Source organism: Silurus meridionalis, chromosome 21 (genome assembly GCF_014805685.1).
Source record: "Silurus meridionalis isolate SWU-2019-XX chromosome 21, ASM1480568v1, whole genome shotgun sequence".
In the NCBI taxonomy this organism is placed as follows: Eukaryota; Metazoa; Chordata; class Actinopteri; order Siluriformes; family Siluridae; genus Silurus; species Silurus meridionalis.
The window spans coordinates 14,089,107-14,112,203 of NC_060904.1; the positions used below are offsets into that span (position 1 = coordinate 14,089,107).

At 39.5% G+C, this 23,097-nt stretch overlaps 1 protein-coding gene across 9 annotated transcripts in view; it reads left to right on the top strand.

The window, feature by feature from the left end:
- Positions 1-23,097, top strand: part of oxr1a (oxidation resistance 1a) — a 176,390-nt gene that overhangs the window by 110,719 nt on the left and 42,574 nt on the right. For 7 of the 9 annotated variants that reach the window (XM_046834018.1, XM_046834017.1, XM_046834015.1 and 4 more), the window contains exon 4: positions 14,810-14,892. In XM_046834018.1, the coding sequence (XP_046689974.1) occupies positions 14,810-14,892 (83 nt within the window). Of the gene's footprint in view, positions 1-3,405; positions 3,742-14,659; positions 14,684-14,809; positions 14,893-23,097 lie in introns of those variants that run through there. The other 2 variants (XM_046834013.1, XM_046834019.1) reach the window with 2 other exon arrangements.

The window sequence follows — 23,097 nt, forward strand, 5'->3', positions numbered from 1 at the left end:
TGTAACATTTTATTTTATTTACGGTCAAAGAAAAGAAATGAACTAAATGCCTCAAAAAAAGATTCGTTCTCGTTTGTTTTGATGAAAGAGCTCCAAAGTCACTAAAATGATCTGATCTTCCGATCACTAGTGTGTGAGGTGTAACTGTAATACTCGAGTCTTCCAGCAGAGGGGGAGACTTCAGTGTCTTCGGATTTCTGGTCTTGTTTAAGTTTGGCAGAAGAAACGCTTCTACTTGTGACCTTTTGGAATGCAAGTCTAATCTAAAAATTACAAAAGATAAGCAATCAGCAATTGTTCAAACATGATCAGATCAGAGTCAGTAGAGGAATGGAATGGATGAGATTACCCAGTCCCTACGTTTGAAATGTTATTTCACTCCTGTATGATTTTATACACTCAGAAAGAGGGAGAGAAAAAATGGAGTTGAATTGTTCTGTTTCTATATTTAGCAACTATTTAATGATGTTGACACCAGAATGTACATTTCTTACCTGGAGCCTTTTTCACCACCACCAGTGACGTGAAATTTCTAATCAGCAATTACAGATTCACAGAGCAAAATGAATTTTCCCAACCTTTTTAAAATGTTCCTGTCAGAGACCAGACAGCCCATGCCATACTCGTGCCACAGAACGGCGTCGCACACCTCCACGGCACTGACACACCTGCTGGAGCTCTTCTCGAGTGGAATCAAACGTGTTCAACAACGTGACGCTAAAGTGCGCAGTTTGGGAGCTGTACTGTAAATTGTTAAACACAACCCCTGCTACGATGTTTCTTACAGGATAATTACAATCCGTTATGTATTTATTGAATTATTCATGAAATCACGCTGTAGGCAACCTACTTTTTTTTGCCTCTTCTCCACAAACTTGCGTTCTAGCTGATATATAACATAATAAATACTCTTGGATATATCGGTCCCTATTTTGGTAATATAATGGATAGTCTTGCTTAACAACACACTTTATGAGTTAACAAAGAAACCTGCATTGAATAGAAGTACGGAAAATGTACTGATCATTACAAAGTGCCTACATTGGAGACTCTTCCCGTAAATGTCTTTTACCAGACATCGCCATATCAACAGTGATAGATTGACCCTAATAAAATAACATGCTCAATTCAGGCTAATATTACGTGAAGCATTTGTCCATATGAGTCTTTGTAAATGGCCTGTTACTATAGAAACGATTCTATATATAAGTACCTTAATGTAAACCTGTGATGGGCCTTAAATCCAAGACTATTGTGAGCTGCTTTCAAACTAATCAACACCCTTTTAGATTTAGTCAGATTCAGAAATGACTGCACGAAATAAAAGCGAGAATTGAAACTGTTTATTTTGCTTTACATATTCATCAGGAGCACATTTGCACCCTAGCAAACTGGCCGCATGCGCAACCAATGTATGGGAATAGTATTATAGGCAAAGCATGCTAAAGGTTGTCTGTTATAATAATGTAAACTACCGCAACAAGCTGTTTATCACTTCTGTTGGTCTTTCTGAATGTGATGCTGACAGCCTGATGTTTTATAACTACATTTTCATACAACAGATTTTCCAATATACCTGTAATATATAATCTGGAATGTGCTTGTTTATATATATATATCCTATATCCTATATACTGTAATTTATGGTATATTATAGCTTATGTTTAGTATATATTGCCCTAAAGGGAAATTTGGTTATTTTTATGTAAAAATGATTTATCAACGAACGACCAATCACTGAGAAGCATTGCTCCCTACAGCCAATCACTAACCACCACTGCTTGTCCCGCCTACACAAACCCTTTTAGGCTGTATTTACAAAAAAACAAGCAAGTTATTTCTTTTGAAACTATCTTTCTTCATATTAACTCCTATCACTGATCACTGATAGTCAGTACTCTTGATAGAAATCAGACTGCTTTTTTTTTATATGTTAATAGTTTGTAGAGTCATGAGCAGACCCCTTCCTGTTAGAAATGCTATATTTAATTTATTATTAAATATAATATATAATCAGATCTTTCAAAACTTTTATTATATATATATATATATATATATATATATATATATATATATATATATATATATATTATAGAGGATATATATTTTATAATAAAAGCTCTGAAAGCTCTGTTTTGGATTTGGCAAAAGGAATATTATTCAGACAGTGTCATTGTGTTGTTGTATTGCAGACACTTTTAATGATAACAGATTCTGTTGTTTAGCATTGAAATTTATTAAATCATAAAATATTGAGGTTTTTAGTAGCGTTGTCCACTGTGGGTAAGTGTTCAGGGATTTCTTATGAACGTGACAAGCTCTGTTTTTGACTATTATCAAAAAATTCAGTTTACAACGGTTTCTCATTTTAAAATATATTGATTAAACACAAAGTCTATACTATAAGTATTGGGACACCTGACTTTTTCAGGTGTAAGTGGTTCTTCCCCTGAACTGTAGACGCAAAGCTGAATTCTCAGTATTGTATAAGATGTCTTTGGATGTGATGGTATAAAATTTTCTCTTCACTCGAACTAGAAGGCCCAAACCTGTTCCAGCATTGCAGTGCCCTTGTGCACAAAGCCAGTGTTGAAACTAGTTGAAACTGAAAACAAAATAAAAAAATTGAGCAACAAAGTTAAAACACCAATCAAAAATAGTAGACTAAATGTAGAATCCAGCGTTGTGATGTCAATTAGGCTTTATTTCATCAGAAACAAAGTCAGACAGTTCCATGGAATTGTCCAAAATCATAGCACAGCCTCTTTCTACTTTTTCTTACATCCTAGATAACACCCCTCTTTTTTCTTCTATTTTGCATAATGATTATAATTTCGTATAATTCTATTTTATATATTATCTTTTTTCTTATAAACCTTTCAGGACTTTTATTGGCATAATGGTGGCAATTCCCATCCATCCATCTTTTGTTTTGTTTTTTGTTTTTTTAAATATCAAAAGTAACATGTGGTTCAGCATGGTCCAGGCCTTGGCCTGTCCAAGACCTCCAAACATGAAGTCAATGCACCTGGTAAGTAGACTAATGCTTTCTCAGGATTTCACACATGAATCACTTACTTTGGATATACTCATTATAAATAATCACTTGCTTTGAATGTACTGATTATGCAAAATATGTAAAAGTAATAACATTAAAAATATAACAAATGACAATGAAAATACACCATGCCAACATGAAGATTTGCTTGAAATAGCTTTGAGTGACCTGCTATAAAGCTCTGTAGAAGAGCAAATGGGCTCTAGCTGTGAAATGGGACGTTCAATAAGAAGCACAGGAAACTGATGGTAAACCATTTTTTTTGTGCATGGTGTAATGAATTGCTTTGGTAGGAGTTGTGGTGAACAGTGAACGGCTGCGACGAGGGCGCGCGCGCGCGTGCGTGCGGATAGGGAGAAAAGTTTCGCAGTTGTTGATGTCCGTTGCAGTTCCTGTTTCTGTGAGTGTGTGTGAGTGTGTGTGAGTGCTGGTATTCCACCTTACTCATGCGTGCACCGTGCACGATCGCCCCAAGTTATCAAGGCTCATTAGGCATTATTTGCATGTGCGCGTGAACGGCGCGAGCATGGACTATCTTCTCTCGTGGACCGGTTCGGGAGCAAAAGCTGTCCGTGACGCGATCTCCGGCCGGGTCTGGGCCGCTGCCGCCGCGCGCGAGGTTCACTTCACCGACTACTCGGAGCAGGGTCACGGCACGGACGGCGCCCAGACTCACCGCGCAGGTCTCTCTCTCTCTCTCTCTCTCTCTCTCTCTCTTTCTCACACACACACACACACACACACACACACACACTCATGTCTGTGTGTTTTCTGTAGACGGATCTGGAACTATCTGGAAGTCGTGGGGTTGTTTTAGCGAGTTAGCATTTCTACACTCAGAGTGGGTTGGGTGCTGACTGCCGAGCGTGGCGTGGGGTATAAACACGGGTGGGCTTTAAGCAGTTTACAGGATGTTATGTGAAGTTTTGTTGAATGTTTACATGTTAAAAACGTTGAAAGGTGTGCCATGAGGATTGACATGTTGAGGGGAAAACTTTCTGCTGCTGACTAAACCATTAACCATTCACATTTCTTCTTCTATAATCCCTCATATAACTCATAAATTAATCTATAACCTCTGATATAACTCATAACTTCTACTATAACTCTTATAACTCATACTATAACTTCTATAACCTGTTCTCTAATTCCTATAACTCATAGTATAACTCTTATCACGTCTACTCTAATTCCTATAACTGCTACTATAACTTATATAACTACTACTATAACTCAAATTACTTTTACTATGTTCCCTCATATAACTCATAAATTATTCTATAACCTCTAATATTACTCTTATAACTCATACTATAACTTCTATAACCTCTTCTCTAATTCCTATAACTCATAGTATAACTCTTATAACATCTACTCTAACTCATATAACTGCTACTATAACTCATAACTTCTACTATAACTCCTATAACTTCTACTATAACTCATATAACTACTACGATAACTCCGATAACTACTACTATAACTCAAATTACTTCTACTATAATTCCTATAACTGGTTCCTGGTATAATTCCCATAACTATAATAATGAAAAAAAAAATAATAATAATAACATAATAATAATAATAATAATAATAATAATAATAACATAATAATATTAATAATAATAATAATAACAACATAATAATAACAACTTCTAAAAAAATGAAAGGATTGTGACTGCTAATGCATCACTCAGCTAAAAGCCATCAGTAGGAGGATTCCTATAGTTTACCATAGGTTTAACTGCATCAGTAGGAGGATTCTATATGATGCAGTTAAACCTATGGTAAACTATAAATGTGTATTCTTTTGCAAGTGAATATTTAACATTAGCAGCCTTGTTAACTGGGCCATGAACTACAAACATCCATATTCCTAAAAAAAAAAAAAAAAAAAAAAAGTTTTTCCCCAGTAATAACATTGCTACCAATAGGGCTTGTTTGTAGCCAAACCAGGCAAAAACAATTCCCTCCTGCACATCATACTTAATCATAGAGAGCTTCCCTGCATGTATATGGATTCTGCTGTTGCTATTTTTATTTATTTATTTCTGATTTTATTCTAATCCCAATCCCAATGCCAATGAAATCTGAGTCATTGCTTGGGAAGGTGACAATTTATGGCAGGTGTGTCACACTCAAGCACAAAGAGGTTGTTGTTTTTTTTTCTTTCTAAAAACCCCAAATTCAATCCAAATAAACTCAATTGAGTTTAGGGCTTTTTCTTTTTCAAAGACCCTACAATTGCGTTGCCAGATACAGTAAACCCCTGCATTCCCGCGGTTCGAATCTCACGCCCCCTGTTTATCGCCTAAATGCATTTGCCACATAACTAATTAGTTTGGCTGATTTTCCCGGTCTCTCGCGGAGAGCACGATAGACCAAAAAACTTATAGGGAATTGTTTTTCTGTTGAAATAATGCAATGTATTAATACATATATAATTATTAATTATATTTTTAAGGATTTTCCGTTTACTGTATTTGAGAAAACAACCTTTTGGCCTGTAGCACATGCCTCTCGCTTCTGTGCTAATATGTTTTGTTTTCTGATTGCTGGGCGTGTTGGATTGGCAAATCAGTCACGTGGTCATATGTGATGTTTAAAGGTTTAGTGCATTGTGTGACAAATGGAGTCAGAAAAGTGTTTTAGCACCAACAATGCACACTTGGTCATTCGGCGTATTCGTAAAGACCCAATGGTGAAAGTTATATACGATTGCGTTTATATTTGCTGTAAACTAGTTATTTGTTTTTTTCCAGATTTTGTTTATGCTCCAACTAAAAATAAAACTGTGACCTGATGTCAAGTCTTAACTTAACTCTAAAGCTATTTGCCTTGCCACACTACTTCCTCTTTCAGAGCCACCTGATTTGTTATGCATATAATGTCAAGTCGCAGAATTTTGCATGTACGCTGGAGGTGTGACGGCTCCCGTGTCGTCATCATTCTGTATCAGCAGCAACACCATAAAGGCACTTTTTAATACGACTGATGTATGCTTGCTGAGAAGGAAATGCATGGCAACCTGCATGCTACATCAGGTTCCCCTGCAGGAAGACACGTTATGTATGTAATTGAATTACATACATTCTTGTATAATATATAATTGATGTACAATAATTGTACAAGAAAGCTCCGAACAAAATCTCCAAGCCCAAACTGGATATTTGTGCCTAAAGTGAAAACATGCCAAAAAACTATTGCAGTAGAGTTTGAGAGTTTCAGCCATTTTTGACGGACAGCAAAGTAACTGAAGTGGCGCTTTAAAAATAGATACGCACCATTATGTGTTTAAAGCATGCCAGGTTCGGAGGCTGCTTAATTGCAGTCTCTGATTAGTGCAGCAACGAATGAGGTGCACAGCTTTCGCCTTCCATGCAAAATAGCATGGAAAGACATTAGAGGTATTAGAGACAATTATTCACCACAAGCAGAAGGGCATTTTCACAAGAAACACATGACCAGCGAGCCAGTCTAAGTCTTGTGCATGTTATAGGAAGTCATTTAAGCACTGCTATGTATATTGAATATATAATCATGCTTTTTATTTCATCCACACACAAGATTCACATTCCAGTTTACTAATGCACTCTCTAATGCATGACGCAACCGTTCGGTAGCTGCAGACACGACAAGCCCGCGTATCAAATTCTTCAAATTAGGAAATCGTGCGGTTGGTGTTATGTAAGGCTCGTGACACTCTAGAATGTAGCAACAGGAATTTGAGTTTCTCGCTTATGTTCTTTTGCAAGAGTTGCACACTTTGGGCAAACCTAGAAATTTCTTACCCATAAAATTACACTCACTGCAATTCTAGAGTGAGTCTTCTGATTGCATCGTAACAGCTCTTTAAGCTAGTCTGACCAGATTTCAGGATCTTAACAGAGCAACCTGTTTTGTCACATTGATGTAGAAAAGTTTCGCGAAGATAACAGGAGTGATTCTGTTTGCATGCTCTGTAATCAGTTGAGGTCAGCTGACTTTCAAACTTAAGTTAATGTCGATGTGAAATAAAGATCCTGGAATCGTTTGTGCATTATGATTACTGCTCACTGTGAGGAAGTGTAGCATAAAATTCCATAATATCGAGGTGAATTTTCCTGAAAAACCTTCAAAAAATTTTTGTATTTATTCTACGTTTCACTTAACTCGGAAATGAGAAGTCTGAACTCATTTTCTGAACGATTTGCTTTCAAAACCTTAAAGCTACATAGTGGTGAGAGAAACCGTTGACCGTAGTTTTTTGTTAGAAAGCGCACTCATTTTGATGAGTGATATATATTTATCTTCTCAAACCTGTGCCCGGCATAGATTTCACAAACATGCTGGTTTGTCGGTCGAGCTAAAGGAAAGACTCGTGTTTTTTGACACGTCGATTTGAAAGTCACCTGCTGAAAAGACCCATGTTCCTGAGTTGGAACGTTTTTTTTCCCCCAGACGTTTAGATGAATGTGGTATTAGACACGGGTCTAATGGATAAAGTGCTCGCTGAAGATGATTGAATACATTTTCTAATGTTAAAGGAGCAGTCTGCAAAGTCACATTGAGAAGCCCTCTCATGGCCATCCCATTATGTAGAAAGCTTTCTGCATTTCCTTTGAAGGAAAGCCTGTGTTACTGAGCAGCTCTGATCTGACTAGCAGAAGAGCTACTGTCAGGGTCAGAACACAGTAACAGACATTTCAAATGAAGTAGCCAAATTCGGGCAAATTGCATGGGAATATTGTGAAAGCCGCTAAAGGGCGATTTTAAGCACTACAGCCTGCAACCTTGAAATCTTCATTGTGCATCTGTTATGCACAAATAGTAATAAAAGCCTGACTGAGAACCCCTCATTTTGTTTTTAGCACCATTTAGTCATTACGTCCTATGCTAACTGTGCCTGTTAGCTTTCATTCATTGTTCTCCTCATTAGCCCTTGAAAGCTAGCTAGAGCAGCAGAATCGGAAGATCCAACTCACGTGGTTTGCCACCATGACCTCACCTCAGCCTGCCATTGATTACTGCAGGCTGTTGCTGGCACGTCGTTATTTGCTTCTCACTCATGCAGTCTAAATGGCAAACTGGCAGGGAGGGGCCGACATGCAGCTCCCAAAAAACGCCTGCCCCTCCGTCTGATTGCTAGTCAGACTTTGACTACAAGCCAAACTAAAAAAACAGTGTTTACCGAGTCCATGTAGCACCAAATAGCAATGGCTGTTTTTCTTTTCTTTTTTTTCCCCCTCTCTCCTCCTTGACCTGCTCTATTTCTCCGCCCCTGCTGGATTAAAGGGAGGTATAGATTTTGTACTGAAGCTGTCAGCAGCATCCACATGCTGGGAGATGAATAATGTGCCACGAGGTCAGCGCAGAGGAGGAAGGGTTCACTGACTAGTCATGGCATGGCCTCATGCTCTTCTCAGTCACGCAGATAAATTTAAAGAGTCTGCTCTTTGCTGTTTTGCATCCGAATCACACTGCTGTTACAAATCAGGCAAGGGGTATTTTTATTCTTAGGCATCACACTGAGAATGAGCTGGAGGGGAGGTATGAGTTCTGAAAAAGTATGTTTGTAATATAATTCATTTATTAAAGTTTTTCTGGACTTGTATCTGCTCTCCGCTACCCTTGTGTTACAGGACAGATCCTTTTTTTTTTTTTTTTAATATATATAACAGTATATTAAAATCTTCCATTTAAATATTTTATTTAAAAAAGTAATCTTGAAAATCTTATATTAAAAAGTAAAAAAAAAGAAATTACAACTATATGCTTAAATTTACAAACAAATGTGCATCCTAAAATGCTGAAAATATATATATTTTTTATTGTTGCATATTGATGAAAGGAGGAAAGAAAAATTCCCCCAAAAACACTACTAATTAAAAATAGATAGATAGATAGATAGATAGATAGATAGATAGATAGATAGATAGATAGATAGATAGATAGATAGATAGATAGATAGATAGATAGATTTAGCAAAACAACAGCAACAAAAAACTCACTTGTTTGAAAAAAGATCACTCTTTGTTAAGATATTCGAGTAGGCAGGAGATTTGAGGACTCTGTGGAGGGGTAAAGTATTGTGTTTCAGAATCCGTGTTCTCTTAAGCTTATCTCAGCACTTTTTTCTCTCTGTATTGATTTGGGGGGGTGTAACTGGAGAAGTCGGTGTCACCACAAAAGCCAGATTATCAACAGGTGATTGAGGTTGTCACATGGGCGTGCAGAGGTTATGACCCAGCAAGCTGCAGGGACTTTTATGGAGTTTTGCATGAAATGTAGTTCAGGCCGTGGAGGATACACTGTACACCTGCACATGCATGTAAATCGGCAATCTAATGCGCAAAACCTGCAGCTGCATCTCAAGAATGTCAGTGAAAGTTACATCAAACATCAGAATGTGGAAAATGTAATTTCAGTGATTTAAAAATTGGCCATAAAGGACACTTAGAAAGTTAAAAACATAGCCATGATTTACAGTAGCTATACAGTAGCTGTGGATTGATTTGATTTGCAATCTAAATGCCACGTTCGAGCACCAAATGGATAGAACCAGAGCGGTGCAATTAAAGCCCAGAGCGCGTGTTAATGAGAAGCTCAGGCGCGAAGTGACTCACCGAGCCACTGACACGATCAGGGTTTGATGAATTGAGCATAGTCGGGTGTTAACGAGGGGAAAGTGGGGAACACTCCCCTACCCACATCTCGAAGCTGTGGCCAAACTGCTGTCCCAACATAAACACACACACACACAACTGAAGCTCCAAACTACTCTGATTACATCCTTTAGTGTCCTGAAGCCATGGCACCCAATACAGTCATCGCTTCACACTAATTGCGCCACCTCTCTGAGCAGAAAATTAAATGAAGGTGAATGAATTAAGGCTATGATGAAGTAAGCAGCCAGGCCATGAGGGGAGTGAGTGCAATGCTGTGCAAGGTGGACTTGCTGACCCCGGGCAAGAAGTTTTAGCTTGTCTTTGCATGCTTCACCAAACATTGCCTGAAGCACTCATCAGATTTCAGTACTTTAGGTAATTCATCAGGAAAGTCTACCTCTGACCAACAATGGAGGATGCTGACTGAGTCACTGGAAGCTGTGAAAATTACAATGTTTGGTAATAGAATCAGGAAGTGTGTGGACATGACTAACTTCTCCAATTACACTTGGAAAAAATGTACTGAAAAAAAGTTTTACTTGGAGTCATGATATTAAAGAGAGCCACAGAACCTAAAAATCTGAAAATCAATAAATGTTTAAACCATGTGATGAACGCTTAACCCTTTGTCGAAAACTTGTCTTAGTCTGTTCGGGTATTTATGAAATGACAGCTGGTGCAAGTTTTAGTGCTTTACAGTCTCCAGTTGTTATTTCTATGGAAATTTCTTCAGAGAGACATTGTCTCCATCAGATTCCCACTAGGCGAATGCGCATGTGTCTGATTTGTTAGCAGGTTTACGATGCCCTGTACCCAGTTTGTTCAGGATATTTATGCAGGCGGCGCAGTCAGGAAACACATGTAGACGTGTGAGGAAACGCAGCTGTTTGTGCATGTTGTAAACATTGTGTAAAACCTGCTCTCCCTTACTGCAGGGTTAAAGGTCATGGTCCTTAAATTTGATCTTTCTTGGCTCACCATCAATCAAAATGAGCTGATGATTTAAGCCAATCCTGTATTAGCTATCTTGGAACATCGACTCATTTTGATTGGTTTTCACTCGTCTTGTCTTTCTAGATCTTAGATTAAATTATGTGTACAGGATTTATGTGTAAATGAGATTAGCATTCGATTTGATCAGACGTTTTCTAGTTAAAAATAGCAGTGTTAATAAAACCTCAGGCCACGTTCTCTTATTGAAGAGGTGAAAATCGATCTTTTGGTGGGATGATTTGTTTGTATGGTAACCAACTTAAGGAAGCATCTTAATTATATATTTTTTTATCACTGATCTATTTTTTATAAGTGATTTATCAGATATAGGCTTAATAAGTAAAGCTGTAACAATACACCGGTACCGACTGGAATTATGATACTGGATTATAGAAAATAGAGCTCTAGAGATATACTCGCTATACTTTAGTAATGAGTTGCGGTTGCAGCTGGCTCACGAGGGCTTATTGGTGTTGAGAATTTGCTCCATCACAATGCATATGATTAATATTTGTATACATTACAGTAAGCACCGTTGTGACAAACCTTTACAATGTAGGTCAGGTTTTCCCTGTTCCAGTCCAGAGGGGTTTCCCAACCCACCTACTAAACCGGGTAATTATTAAATTGCAGAGGCCCGATGTAGATTAACCTACTTTATACCACAGCACTGTTGAATCTTTAATCAGATCAGGCAGGTGCAGCTGTGTAATGTCTAATGTGCTTTATCAATTTAATAGAAAACTATTGGAGCTAATACACAATATTGTGTTGTGACGGTTTAAAATAGAGCTTCTTCCTGTTTCTCTGTTGGTGTGTGTCCATGAACCACCTGCTTATTATGTATCCACTACCATTCTCAGCTGCAAATAAGTGGGTGAACTAAAAATATCTTCAGCTGGGCAGTTGCAGCTGGCAGTAAACCAAGTTGGCAAAGTAAAATTGTTTTTCGTGTCAGAAAGGCGTTCTTGTCTTTCACACAGCACAGACACTGTTGCAAAAACAAAAAGACAGACAGACAGTCTATAATTGGGACAACTCTCCTTTCCTGCCATATGTGGTTCTTTTCAAAGCTAAAGGCAAGCAATTGTACAGGACGTCTTTGGATGCGGTATAATACAATTATGCGTTCACTTGAACTTGAAAACCCAAACTTGTTCCAGCATGGCAATTCCCCTGTGCACCAAAGTGAGCTCCATGAAGATCTGCTTTACATGGTTTGGAGAGGAAGATCTTGAGTGGCCTGCTATAGAGCTCTGATCTAAACCCTACTAAACAACTTTGGGATGAATTGGAACGCTGACTGCCCCCTAGGTCTCCTCACCTCACTTACATCACTACCTGACTTTACTAACACCCTTGTGGCTGATGAAGATAAATCTCTCTAGATAGCTAGCTAGCTAGATAGATAGATAGATCATTACAGACAAATGAAAACGAAAGACAGAGGGAAAAAAATAAAACAGTAGCCCAGACACTATTCACTCCAGGCACATGGGCCACTGATTTGGCCACATTTTCATTTCTTTAAATCTGAATGTGTCTAAACGTTCAAATGTTAATAAATAAAGCACTAGCTATTTGACAGCTGAGTCTGAAATCTATCTTGCCCTGCCAGTGATTTTATTAGCTAAAGGTGAAGCTCAGTCCTGATCCCTGGCGAGGCAGAATCTCTCCATGAGAGCCTACTTTGTGTGAGCAAACACAAGGCTTTTAGACGTAGAGTCATGTGACTGGAGTAGAACATTTACACTGTGTTGCTACTGCTGGCTACAATAACCTCCTTGTCTTATAGGTGAAAGCACATACACTAAATAGACAAAGGTTTGTTGCGACCTGACCATAGGATTCGTATGTGCTTTTTGAACATACCTTATTTAATCCTCATTTGCGGTTATAATAAATTAAATAAATCTAATTCAACCCAAAAAGAGTTCAGTTGTGTTGAGGTCAGAGCTCTGTAGTAGGCCACTCAAGATCTTCCACTCCAACCCATGTAAAGTATATATTTAATGAGCCAGATTTGGGACAATGTGATGCTCGAGCAGGTTTTTTGTTAGTGAGGAAAATGTCAGATGCAATGCAAGACAACCCACATGAACTTATATTCATGATCACATTAGATCTATTGCTATCTTCTACTGAAATATAAATGAATTTCTCATTTCCATTGTCTTGTCTTGTTCAGTTCCTGAAGATTTTCATGCTGGACAATGTAGGAAATAAGTGGTAAATGAATGTCTTTTAAAAGTATGTCAGAGTAGAGGGGTGGCTGAGATAGAATCAGCTGATGGAGGAATGTTCCAGAGCTGAGGAGTGACTGACTCACTCTCGAGGGATTTGGTGGAGCTTGTGCCCCTGTGCCAGAGACACATATTAGACTCTTTGTTTTGCTCGTAAGACTGCTGTGTGAATAGGCCTATTTAATAGCACATAAGCTAAATATAACAAAATAATACATACAAATACAGGTTTATGTTTATCGAAAATAAAGATGTCTCATTTACTCCCTTTTTTTCTGTGGGAATGTAAATTATTATTGAAAGGGATAAAGCTTAACGTATACAAATACGCTTCTTTACTCAATAGGCATTTGAAAAGAAAACAGCTGGATGCCTTTTTATTCACGTAGTCCACTCAGCCAATCACGTGGCAGCACGATGTATACAAAGGCTATGATAACTCAAAATAACTGATCACAAAATGCACAACATGCTTCAAAATTATATTTCATAACCTGTATTCTGCTCTGAATGTGTGTTAACTCATTTTACTCGCCTTGAATAAGAGTGATGAAATTTTTTCTCCGTTGACATGCAACGAATACAAAAACAAACGCTGGAAAACATAAACGCAAGCTCAATGCAAAAAAGTTTTCACCGAGCTCAACCCAACCGAAACCATTCGCCAACTTGTGCGTGATCATCGTTGGAGAACGATCCACATGATCTCACATCCGCCCCCTCCCTACTCGCCCGATTTGCAGACTTCTCCCTCTTCCTGAAGATGAAGATCCAGCTAAAAGTTTGCAATCTTTGACACCATTGCAGAGATCCAGCGTGGATCGCAGAAGGTGCGTGACACACTTCGAAACTAAGACTTTCAGGAGACATCCCAGCAGTGGCAAGAACGCTGGGAGCGCTGTATCGCTGTGCTTGAAGGTGATAGTGTGTAAACATAGATAACTCTAGTACTTTCTTGTAAACAGAGCCAGTCTCAAAACTTTTTGACGTTTTAGGTAAAAATCGAAATGCTTCTAATTGAATACAAATTTGAGTACAGAGCTATGAACGTTTCCCTAACCCTAACCCAGATCATTAAAAAAAAATCTCTTTTTTAAACCTAAAAAGAACTTAACAGAACCTAAAATCCACAAATCTGTATTCCCCTATTTTTGCCTGCACATCAATGATCAAAGCAGAGCAGACTCGCTGGTTCCGCTGTCTCCTCAACACACCAGAACCCCAGAAATAGCAGGGCTGCTGTATGACTCATGGTGCCTGAGCCGAGTCTCTCTTTTGTCACACAAACTCAAGTGAGGGACCTGTTAGACGCAGACTGCTCATGCAGGGCTAAATGAACATCCCAGGTACCTCTTATGAACCTACACACAAATCCTGCAGACATCAGGCTCTCAGAACACACCCAGACTCACCTAGCAGTAACGTCTCCAATAAGGAAGAAGATGCATGCTATGAAGTCCAGGCATAGACACATAGACACACACACATACACTCACACACACACACAAATTTGTGGACACCCTTACAAGAGGTCACTGCTTGAAACAGAAGCAGAAGGAGGCAGAACAAGGTGAAGACGCCTTTTAGGCTGTCGTTGCGCTGTGAGAGTGAAGGAAGGAAGGAAGGAGAGAGGGAGGGGGAGCAAGAGGGAGGGAAATAGGGAGGGGGGGAGGGAGAGAGGAAGAGCGAGAGTGGAGAGAAAAAGCGGCGAGAGAGGATCGGCTCGCAGCACTAGCTGGCTGGTAGGGACCGCTCGAACGCCACTAACGAATGAACCGTCTAGCCGCAAGGCTGGGAAAAGCAACAGCTTGTGACAAGCTGTGAGAGGAGGATGAACATAATGCGCACCTTTCCTCGCTTGCTTTCAGATACCGGCCAGAAGAAGACGCCTGACAAGAAGGATGGACGCCGTATGTCCTTCCAGCGACCCAAGGGGACCATCGAGTATTCCGTAAGTGAAAGCCTTATTCCTTTTTACTATATTGTCTGTATGTGTGTGTATGTGTGTGTGCACATGTGTTCGTCTGTCCTGATTTGTGCACCGTGCATCCTGATGTCGGTGTCGGCATTTACGTATACGTAATATAACGTGTTTACGGCAAAGTCGTCAGCACATGTGTGCACGCATGTGCATTTCTCTTCGGACACGTATCCCGAACGCAAAGTCAGCAGCGTCGGATGTCCCGTATCGATGGAGAACATGGAGCTGGATGTAAACAACGTGGATAGGATATGGGAGGAGAAACAGCTGTGTGTTTGTGTGTGTGTGTGTGTGTGTGTGTGTGTGTGTGTGTGTGTGTGTGTGTGTGTGTGTGTGTTATAGGTGTTTAAAAATATACATACCAGCAGTGTTCACAAATGACCTTGCATGCACATTAGCATTTTTTGTTGATTTGGCGTCTGAGTGACGTGAGGGAGTGAAAGAGCTGTGAGACGTACACACACAACAAGCGAGAGGGGGGGAACGAAAGGAAGACAGGAAGGAGGGGTGAAGAAGAGAAGGGGGGACAGATGAGGAGGAGAAAAAAAGAGGAGCATGGAGAAGGACTTCTTGGCAGAGACAAGAAGCGAGACAAGAAGAGAGCAATCGCTCTGGCTTACTCTCCCTCACGTTCTTGAAATGACCCTGAAATTTCCAGCTGCAGGCAGACTGCATTTTTTCTCAAACCTTGCCAGGGTCAGGGAGAACCAGCCAGCACTCCTACCGCTGATGGCCAGTGCTGTCCACCGGTGTTGTAACTGAGCCCAGCGGATTGGCACCTGACCCCGTTGATAACTGGCACCAAGCAGAACCCGAGTTGGCCATCTGTGCCACACTGTGGGAATGTCATTGGATATAACTGCAGCCTGCCATCCTGGTCCTCTAGAGTCTTTCCTGTGATGCCCAGCAGCCATGGGCATCACTCCAGGCTTCACACCCCTCCCTTTTCCCACTTTCTCTATCCACCACATTCATCTTTGTCACGTAAGAATGAGTGACAGGGCCGATTGTTTTCCTCAACAGAGCTTGGAAAGGGTGCAAAGAGGGATTTGTCACAGGTCGAAGAGGAAAGGGGCAGGGAGGGATGCAAACACAGACATGTTTCGTGCGTTTCTCTTTGCATGCATGCAGCAGGTTGAATTTCTTGCTCTCTTCCATTCCTACCCGTCACCTTCTACTTTGGGGGTGGAGGACGACAGGACATCCCAAAGGCACTATTCGTGTTGATCCGTCCAGGGTCACTGCAGAAATTTTCAATTGGCTTGAGCATTGACATTATCTAGTTCTCTGAACGTCTCCTGCGTTTTGAGCAATTCTAGGCCAGGCCTTATCTCTTCATAACCACCGACCGTTCATAAGTTCTTAATCTCCAGTTGGTTAGAAGACAAGAAGAGTTTTAGTCTTTATCGAGAAACAATGTGTGACAAAAAAGAAAAGGGGGAGAGAAGGGACGAAAACGTTTAACACTGCAATCCATCTGCTTAGCCACAGAAGAAAAGCAGTCAGTTCAGCAAGTTTATACATTGGCTCAAACATTTAAGACAGTGTTTGTGTGGTCTGTCATTAAATAAAAGATTTCAAAAAATTAAACATTTTATTATTATTATAACCTACATCCAGACAGTTTTTTACAGACTCTTCTAAACACCACTGATTGCTAACATGCTGGTGCTGCAGCAGGATGGTTCCTCATGCCAAATGTGTCTGAGGAGAATATTTTCAGGTCTTAGCTGCAGTTTCAAGAGCCACCCAGCACCTTTTTGTCTAACCGGGCTTAACTTAAACATTACACAGGCAAAGTGCTCTCTGTTTACCTTTTTTATCACACACTGAAAAAAACAAAAAGGGCGTTTCATTATTATCCTGGGTTGATAGTCAAGGTTGTTCCTGGATTAATTCTGGAGAGGTTGTGCACATGGTACTGATTGAAAGCTGGTTGATGGCATCATTGTCCATTAATTAATCCAACAGCAGTAAAGAAAACCGCCATGAGATGACATCAAAACCGCTTCTCTTCACGGGTCACGTTCAAGGATATTATCTCTCAGCACTTCCTCTTAAAGTGCTGTTGAGTCTTTCCGCTTTGGTTGCCCACAAACTTTCCTTCTACTTTACTTTTACAGTTACAGCACAGGCTAGACATTGTTCTCAGAGTAGAGCCCTGTCCCATGTCCCATCTCTTTTGTTTGTTTTTTTTTTTGTTTTTTTGCATGCACATGGTGCCAGACAGAAGGCATTCGAGACATCTAGTCATTTCTCTTTCAGTCTTCCTCCTGGTGTTGTCTGAAGGACAGAGTATCACGTCCCGACATGACCGCAGAACTAAAATTAGGCTTCTAAATGATCAGTGGCCCAGTTAGGCAGCACATTCCACAAGGCTATAGTAATGACAGTGTCACTATGGCAACCGTCATGCTGAAACTGTGAGCTCAGGCCTGGAGACTGGGAGCCGTCTGAGCACTCGTCTTCTGATTTTACATCATGCTTGATTAAACTGTCCACCCAAATATTATTTGCATTATGGTGAAATGTGTTGATTAGGGATTGTCCCTTCACTTTTCTTTCCCAGTGAGTGGACATGTGTAAAGAGCTTAGTCTTCTTTTTCATACAGTAGCATTGTTCAAGTTCAAGTTTATTTCTATAGCGCTTTTCACAACGGATATTGTCTCAAAGCAGCTTTGGAGAAATTAAGAATTAAAGTGAATTCTGTGTATTTATCCCTGATGAACAGCCTGAGGTGACTGTGGAAAAACTCCCTTAGATGTTATGAGGAAGAAACCTTCAGACTCAAAACGGGAACCCATCCTATTTCGGGTGACTTCAAGGGTGTGATTATCAAACTTAAAAACCATGCAAAAGACTCAAAACAATACAAAACTGTATCGTTTCGGAAAGCACCGCTCAAGAACACATCTTTTCTGTTATCTCTTCTTTATTCTTGATGGTAGAATAGGTTTGAGTAGGTTTAACTTTACCAAGCATGATCACTTTGACAGAAAAGTCGTATTTTCTAGACTTTCACACATTTTTTATGTTTTTTATCTTAATCTTTTTTCCTTATCAACACAAAGGATACAGTCTATAGATGTACATTTTGCTCAGCTCACTAACACCCACGCACTTGACTTTCTCCAAGGACTCAGAATGTACTTTATTTTCTTGGCACTATGACACAGTAACCAGTCATGTTGTCTTTGGCTGGTAGGTGTTCCGTTCACCCACTTCTGCCATCGTCACGTGGCATCACAAGAGTCACTGAAGTAAAGGACGCAGTTCGGGTCGGACTACTTTTTATTTTCACCCTGGTGTAACATATAAAGGCAAGCCAGTACTTGTATTCTGGTATGAATTACAACTTTGCAATGCTGACCTGACACAGATTTAATAGGGTATATATGTTCATACCGCACACTTTCGACAATCCTAGGTCATATTTAAGTTTTACTTTAAAACGGGTTATGCCATATATACGTTTTTTCTTCTAATTCAGTCAACATGCAGACATATTGATTTATTTAACTAGAAGTTCAACTATAGTTTGCTGTTTTGATGACAGAGAATTATGTACTACTTTGCAGTGATATAAATAAAACTAAATCCCTTAAGTCCATAATTGGAAATAGGTGTGTTCAGTAAATATTTGGTGAATGAGAGTGCTGTAGAGTGTTACAAGCAGAGTCTGTGGCAGCCATCTTACTAATGTATTTACTGTGAGCAGTAACTGCTGAGCATTTTCTAGAAATTGCAGTATTATGTTTTATTTCACATAAAGCTACGCACTACTGGTTAATTTAGTACACAAACAGTCAATGAGCCATGGAGTTACAGCATGCACTTACACCATCTTCACATTGTTTATTTCTGATATGTATGCAGGCATTTCCCATTCCAGCAGCTAAAATATCATAACTCCATTACCTAACAAGAAAGAGACATTAGTGCCTGCTGAGGGGATAGAGAGGTGGGTTTGGTATTTATTCGCACGGAAAGTGGCTAGAAGCTAAAAATAAATAGGCCATGGAAGATGCGCTCGCAAGAGGCACTCATAGGGAATCAATGTTTGGTGCCAGGCTGAGAGGATGAAAGAACGCCGCCAGCGCAGAGGCGTTAGGAATATCGACCACTATCTGGCGAGATGCGCCAAATTATATTTTAGTTTAGTTTTTATTTTATTTTTAGGAACTCCTAGAAATTTTGTCTCATTCAGAACAAAAAGAAAACACTCCACTAAACTGTTTAAACGCTTCAATGAAAAAGGCAGTGGGACTTTTTAAGGTAAAATTCGTAGGGGCCATGAAAGTAAATGTAATAATTCCTCTGCTTTTATTTATCAAGTATATTTTATTGACAGGAAAAAGAAATAAAATCAGGACGACAAACACTTTCAAGACTCGAGCATGACATTCAAAGTTGTTTTTGTGTTTTTTGTTTTTTTTTCTTGGAAAGCAACATCCGAGCATCGTGACTAGTAAAAATTTCCTGAAAAGGAAAACAAATAAATATCAAAGTCGTCGAAATGTAAATAAGCTCTAAGCAACGTATCAGTCTTTTAATAAGGCAAATTAAAATTAATTCCTCCCTTTTTGACTCAAAGAGCATCTTTAAGGACAGCTTAACGGCTAAATTAGTGCTAAATTACATATTTAATTATACTTGACTTAATGGATGAACATTATTGACTAGCATCTGCATCGAGACGGGTATTAGATGAGAAGCAGAAATTTCATGACCTTCTGCTTTACTGAAAGGTAGTACACATTTTAAACAATTCTATTTTCAAACAATTTCTTTCAACTTCCTGTCATCGCCATTACATACACTATATTGCCAAAGGTTTTTGGACACCTGGTTATAAGTATGGTATCTGCTCTTATAATTGCTCTTATAATTCTGTCCACTCTTCCGGAAAGATGTTATACTAGACACCTGGTGCTTTTTGATCATCGCACTCCACATTTAGTTCCAATTTGATCTTATAGTTCTCTTTACTCTTCTGAGATGTTCCACTAGATTTTAGAGTGTGCTTGTGAACAGTTGTGTTCATCAGCCACAAGGGTGTTAGTAAAGTCAGGTACTGATGTAGGTGAAGTGAGGAGGCCTAGGGTGCAGTCAGCATTCTAATTCATCCCAAGGATGTTCAGTAGGGTTAAGGTCAGAGCTCTAAAACAGGAGATATTCCATTCCAACCCATGCACAACATAGCTTCATGGAGTTTGTTTTGTGCACAGGGGTTGAAACAAGTTCTTCCCTGTATAATTTACACACACTATTTTTGTTAGTTTTTGGCCAGCTTAGCAAAGCATGCTAAATGTGTTATGTACGTACTCTTACCAAAGGAACTAGCAGTCACTGCTACTTCCTTTCTAACTGTTTCCTTCATACCGTCTACACATTTCATAAGAGGTCAAAGACCTGAGAGGAACTAAAGTTGTGAGTGCGGAACTGAAGAAACGTCAGACCGACCTCACACTCCATAGGATCCACGTGTATTATGGCATGTCATCGCGCAATTTGCATAGCTATCCCAGATACATGATGAACACCATTGTTCTGCGTTCTCAAAACCTTTATTGGTTTTTGTCATACGCACATTGTTTTTGTTTTCATTTTTTGGAATCGCAGGCAGGAAAAGAAAATATAGCATATACCAGGTCAAAATATATTCCAGCTCAGAACAAACGCAGACGCAGAATTGTGCTTGTTGTCATTTCCCACAGTGGCATGATTTTAAAGGTCAACTCACTTCCGACTTTGCTATTTTTAACCGAATGAATCGAATTGTCTTTCCTTTAAAAGCCCAGAGGTGTTACCCAAATAGGTGTCTTGATTGGTTACCTCTGAATGCCCTTCAGCAAGTCATGGGTGAGTGTGGTTACGATGACAGTGTATTGATGTCATCCAGGGGGCTGATAAAGATGCAATTCTGTAAACCGGGTCAATAAGTACGTCAGGGGCAAACAACAGCAGAAGAGTGACTGGTGGCACAGCTTTTACTGCTGATATGACTGATGATAAATGGGCTGTGTGGGTTATTGATTAGTTCCATTGGGAACACACAACAGTTTCTCCCTTAAAGGGGAATTACGCGGAAATTGTCTACTTTAAATTGTTCGTAAGAGGTTCGACAGCCGGATGAGATGTACAACATGCCATCTTTTGGCAGAAATTACACCTCGACAATACCTGATTATAATAAATACATAAATAAACAGAAAGTGTTAGTGTACATTTAGTATATCACCATGTAAGGTGCACTTAATGCACACAAATGTACACTATATTGCCGAAAGTTTGCAGACACCTGGTGCTTTTTGAGCATCGCACTCCACATTTAGTTCCAATTTGATCTTATAGTTCTCTTTACTCTTCTGAGATGTTCCACTAGATTTCAGAGTGTGCTTGTGAACAGTTGTGTTCATCAGCCACAAGGGTGTTAGTAAAGTCAGGTACTGATGTAGGTGAGGTGAGGAGACCTGGGGTGCAGTCAGCGTTCCAATTCATCCCAAAGTTGTTCAGTAGGGTTAAAATCAGAGCTCTAAAGCAGGCCACTGAAGATCTTCCTCTCCAAACCATGTAAACCAGCACTTTATGGAGCTCACTTTGTGCACAGGGGCATTGCCATGCTGGAACAAGTTTGGGTTTCAAGTTCAAGTGAATGCAAAATTGTATACAATCCTGTACAATTGTGTGCCTCCAGATTTGTGGTAACAGTTTGGAGAAGAACCACATATGGCAGGAAAGGTCAGGTGTCCCAATATTTTTGTCCATATAGTGTCATTGGGACCCGACTTACCTACTTCACTCGACAGATGCATAGTATGCTTTGTGTTACAAGGATTTGCTTGTTTCCTAGATATACAAACTGGAACTGAACACTCAACGATCCATTTCGTTTGTTATTGGATGAGCTAAAAGGAAACAGGTTTATTGAAGCATTCCAAGGATCGCCATTTTTTAGTCAGACCAGAGATTGTCCACAATGTTCACCACCTGCTTTCCCTTCATTTCACCTAGCAGGATAAAAATAGTACATCTTAAAAATGAATAAAAAAGGAGAACAGGCACGTGTCTCTTAAGAAGCAGCAGAGCTGCACATTAATGAAATGAACAGGTGTACATTCTGAGGAACAGATGGAGGATCGGAGTATTTTAATTGCCGCCTATTCCGGTTCCTTAGACGGGAGCTGGCAAATCTCATCAACATTTTCCCGAGCCTTTCACAGAGGGGTTTATAAGTTCCTTTATGCAAGTATCAAGTGTGTAATCTTTAGTCGTGAACTCCAGATAACCTTCAAAACTTTAGGTGTACTTCAACTGCACTTCATTTGAACTGAATCCATTCGTGCTGTATGCTCCGTAGTAGAAATGTTTTTTTAAAGCATAGACTTTTTTAAGGAAGTCTGAGTAAAGTCAAAGGTATAGTGAAGAACAGAATGTGAATGTAAGTAACCAGAATTTTCATCATTGTGGAAATGTTTGCTTCCTCATAACGCATTCGGTCGTCTTATATTAGCGTTTACATTTACGTCATTTGGGAGACTCTCTTATCCAGAGTGACTTCAAATTACAACTGTTGAGGGCTGAGGGCCTTACTCAGGGGCTCAGCAGTGGCTCTTTGGCTCAGTGGGACTGGGATTTTAACTCATGACCTTCTGGTCCAAAATTCAATGTCTTAACCAGTGAGTTATAAGCTCCTAACAATCTGAGGAACACCGTGCCTCCAAAACAGATTTGTGCCTTTTTTAAACCACGTTTTATTACAAACAAAACCTTACACGTAAAGCTGAAAATAGCTTATTTGGTTCGCTGTTATCATTTATTAGGTCATGTTTTTATCCAGGATGAACCTCCACCTCTAACTCAAGTCCCTGTCACTGGCTATTCCACTTCCCTTTTCAAGGTTAACCACTACTAGTACTACAGATATTCGTTTTCTTGTTTCTTGTGGCACTTTATACTCCTGTATTTATTTATTTTTTTACACAATACAACAAAAGAGACATAATCCTGCATATACATGGTTTAACGATTCAGTTTAAAAGTATACTATGTGGACAAAAGCTTGTGGACACCTGTGCTTTATGAACATCCCATTCCATGTTTGGTCAACATTTGCTGTTAAAATAGCCTCCATTCTTCTAAAAAGATGTTCCACTAGATTTTGTAGAGATTTG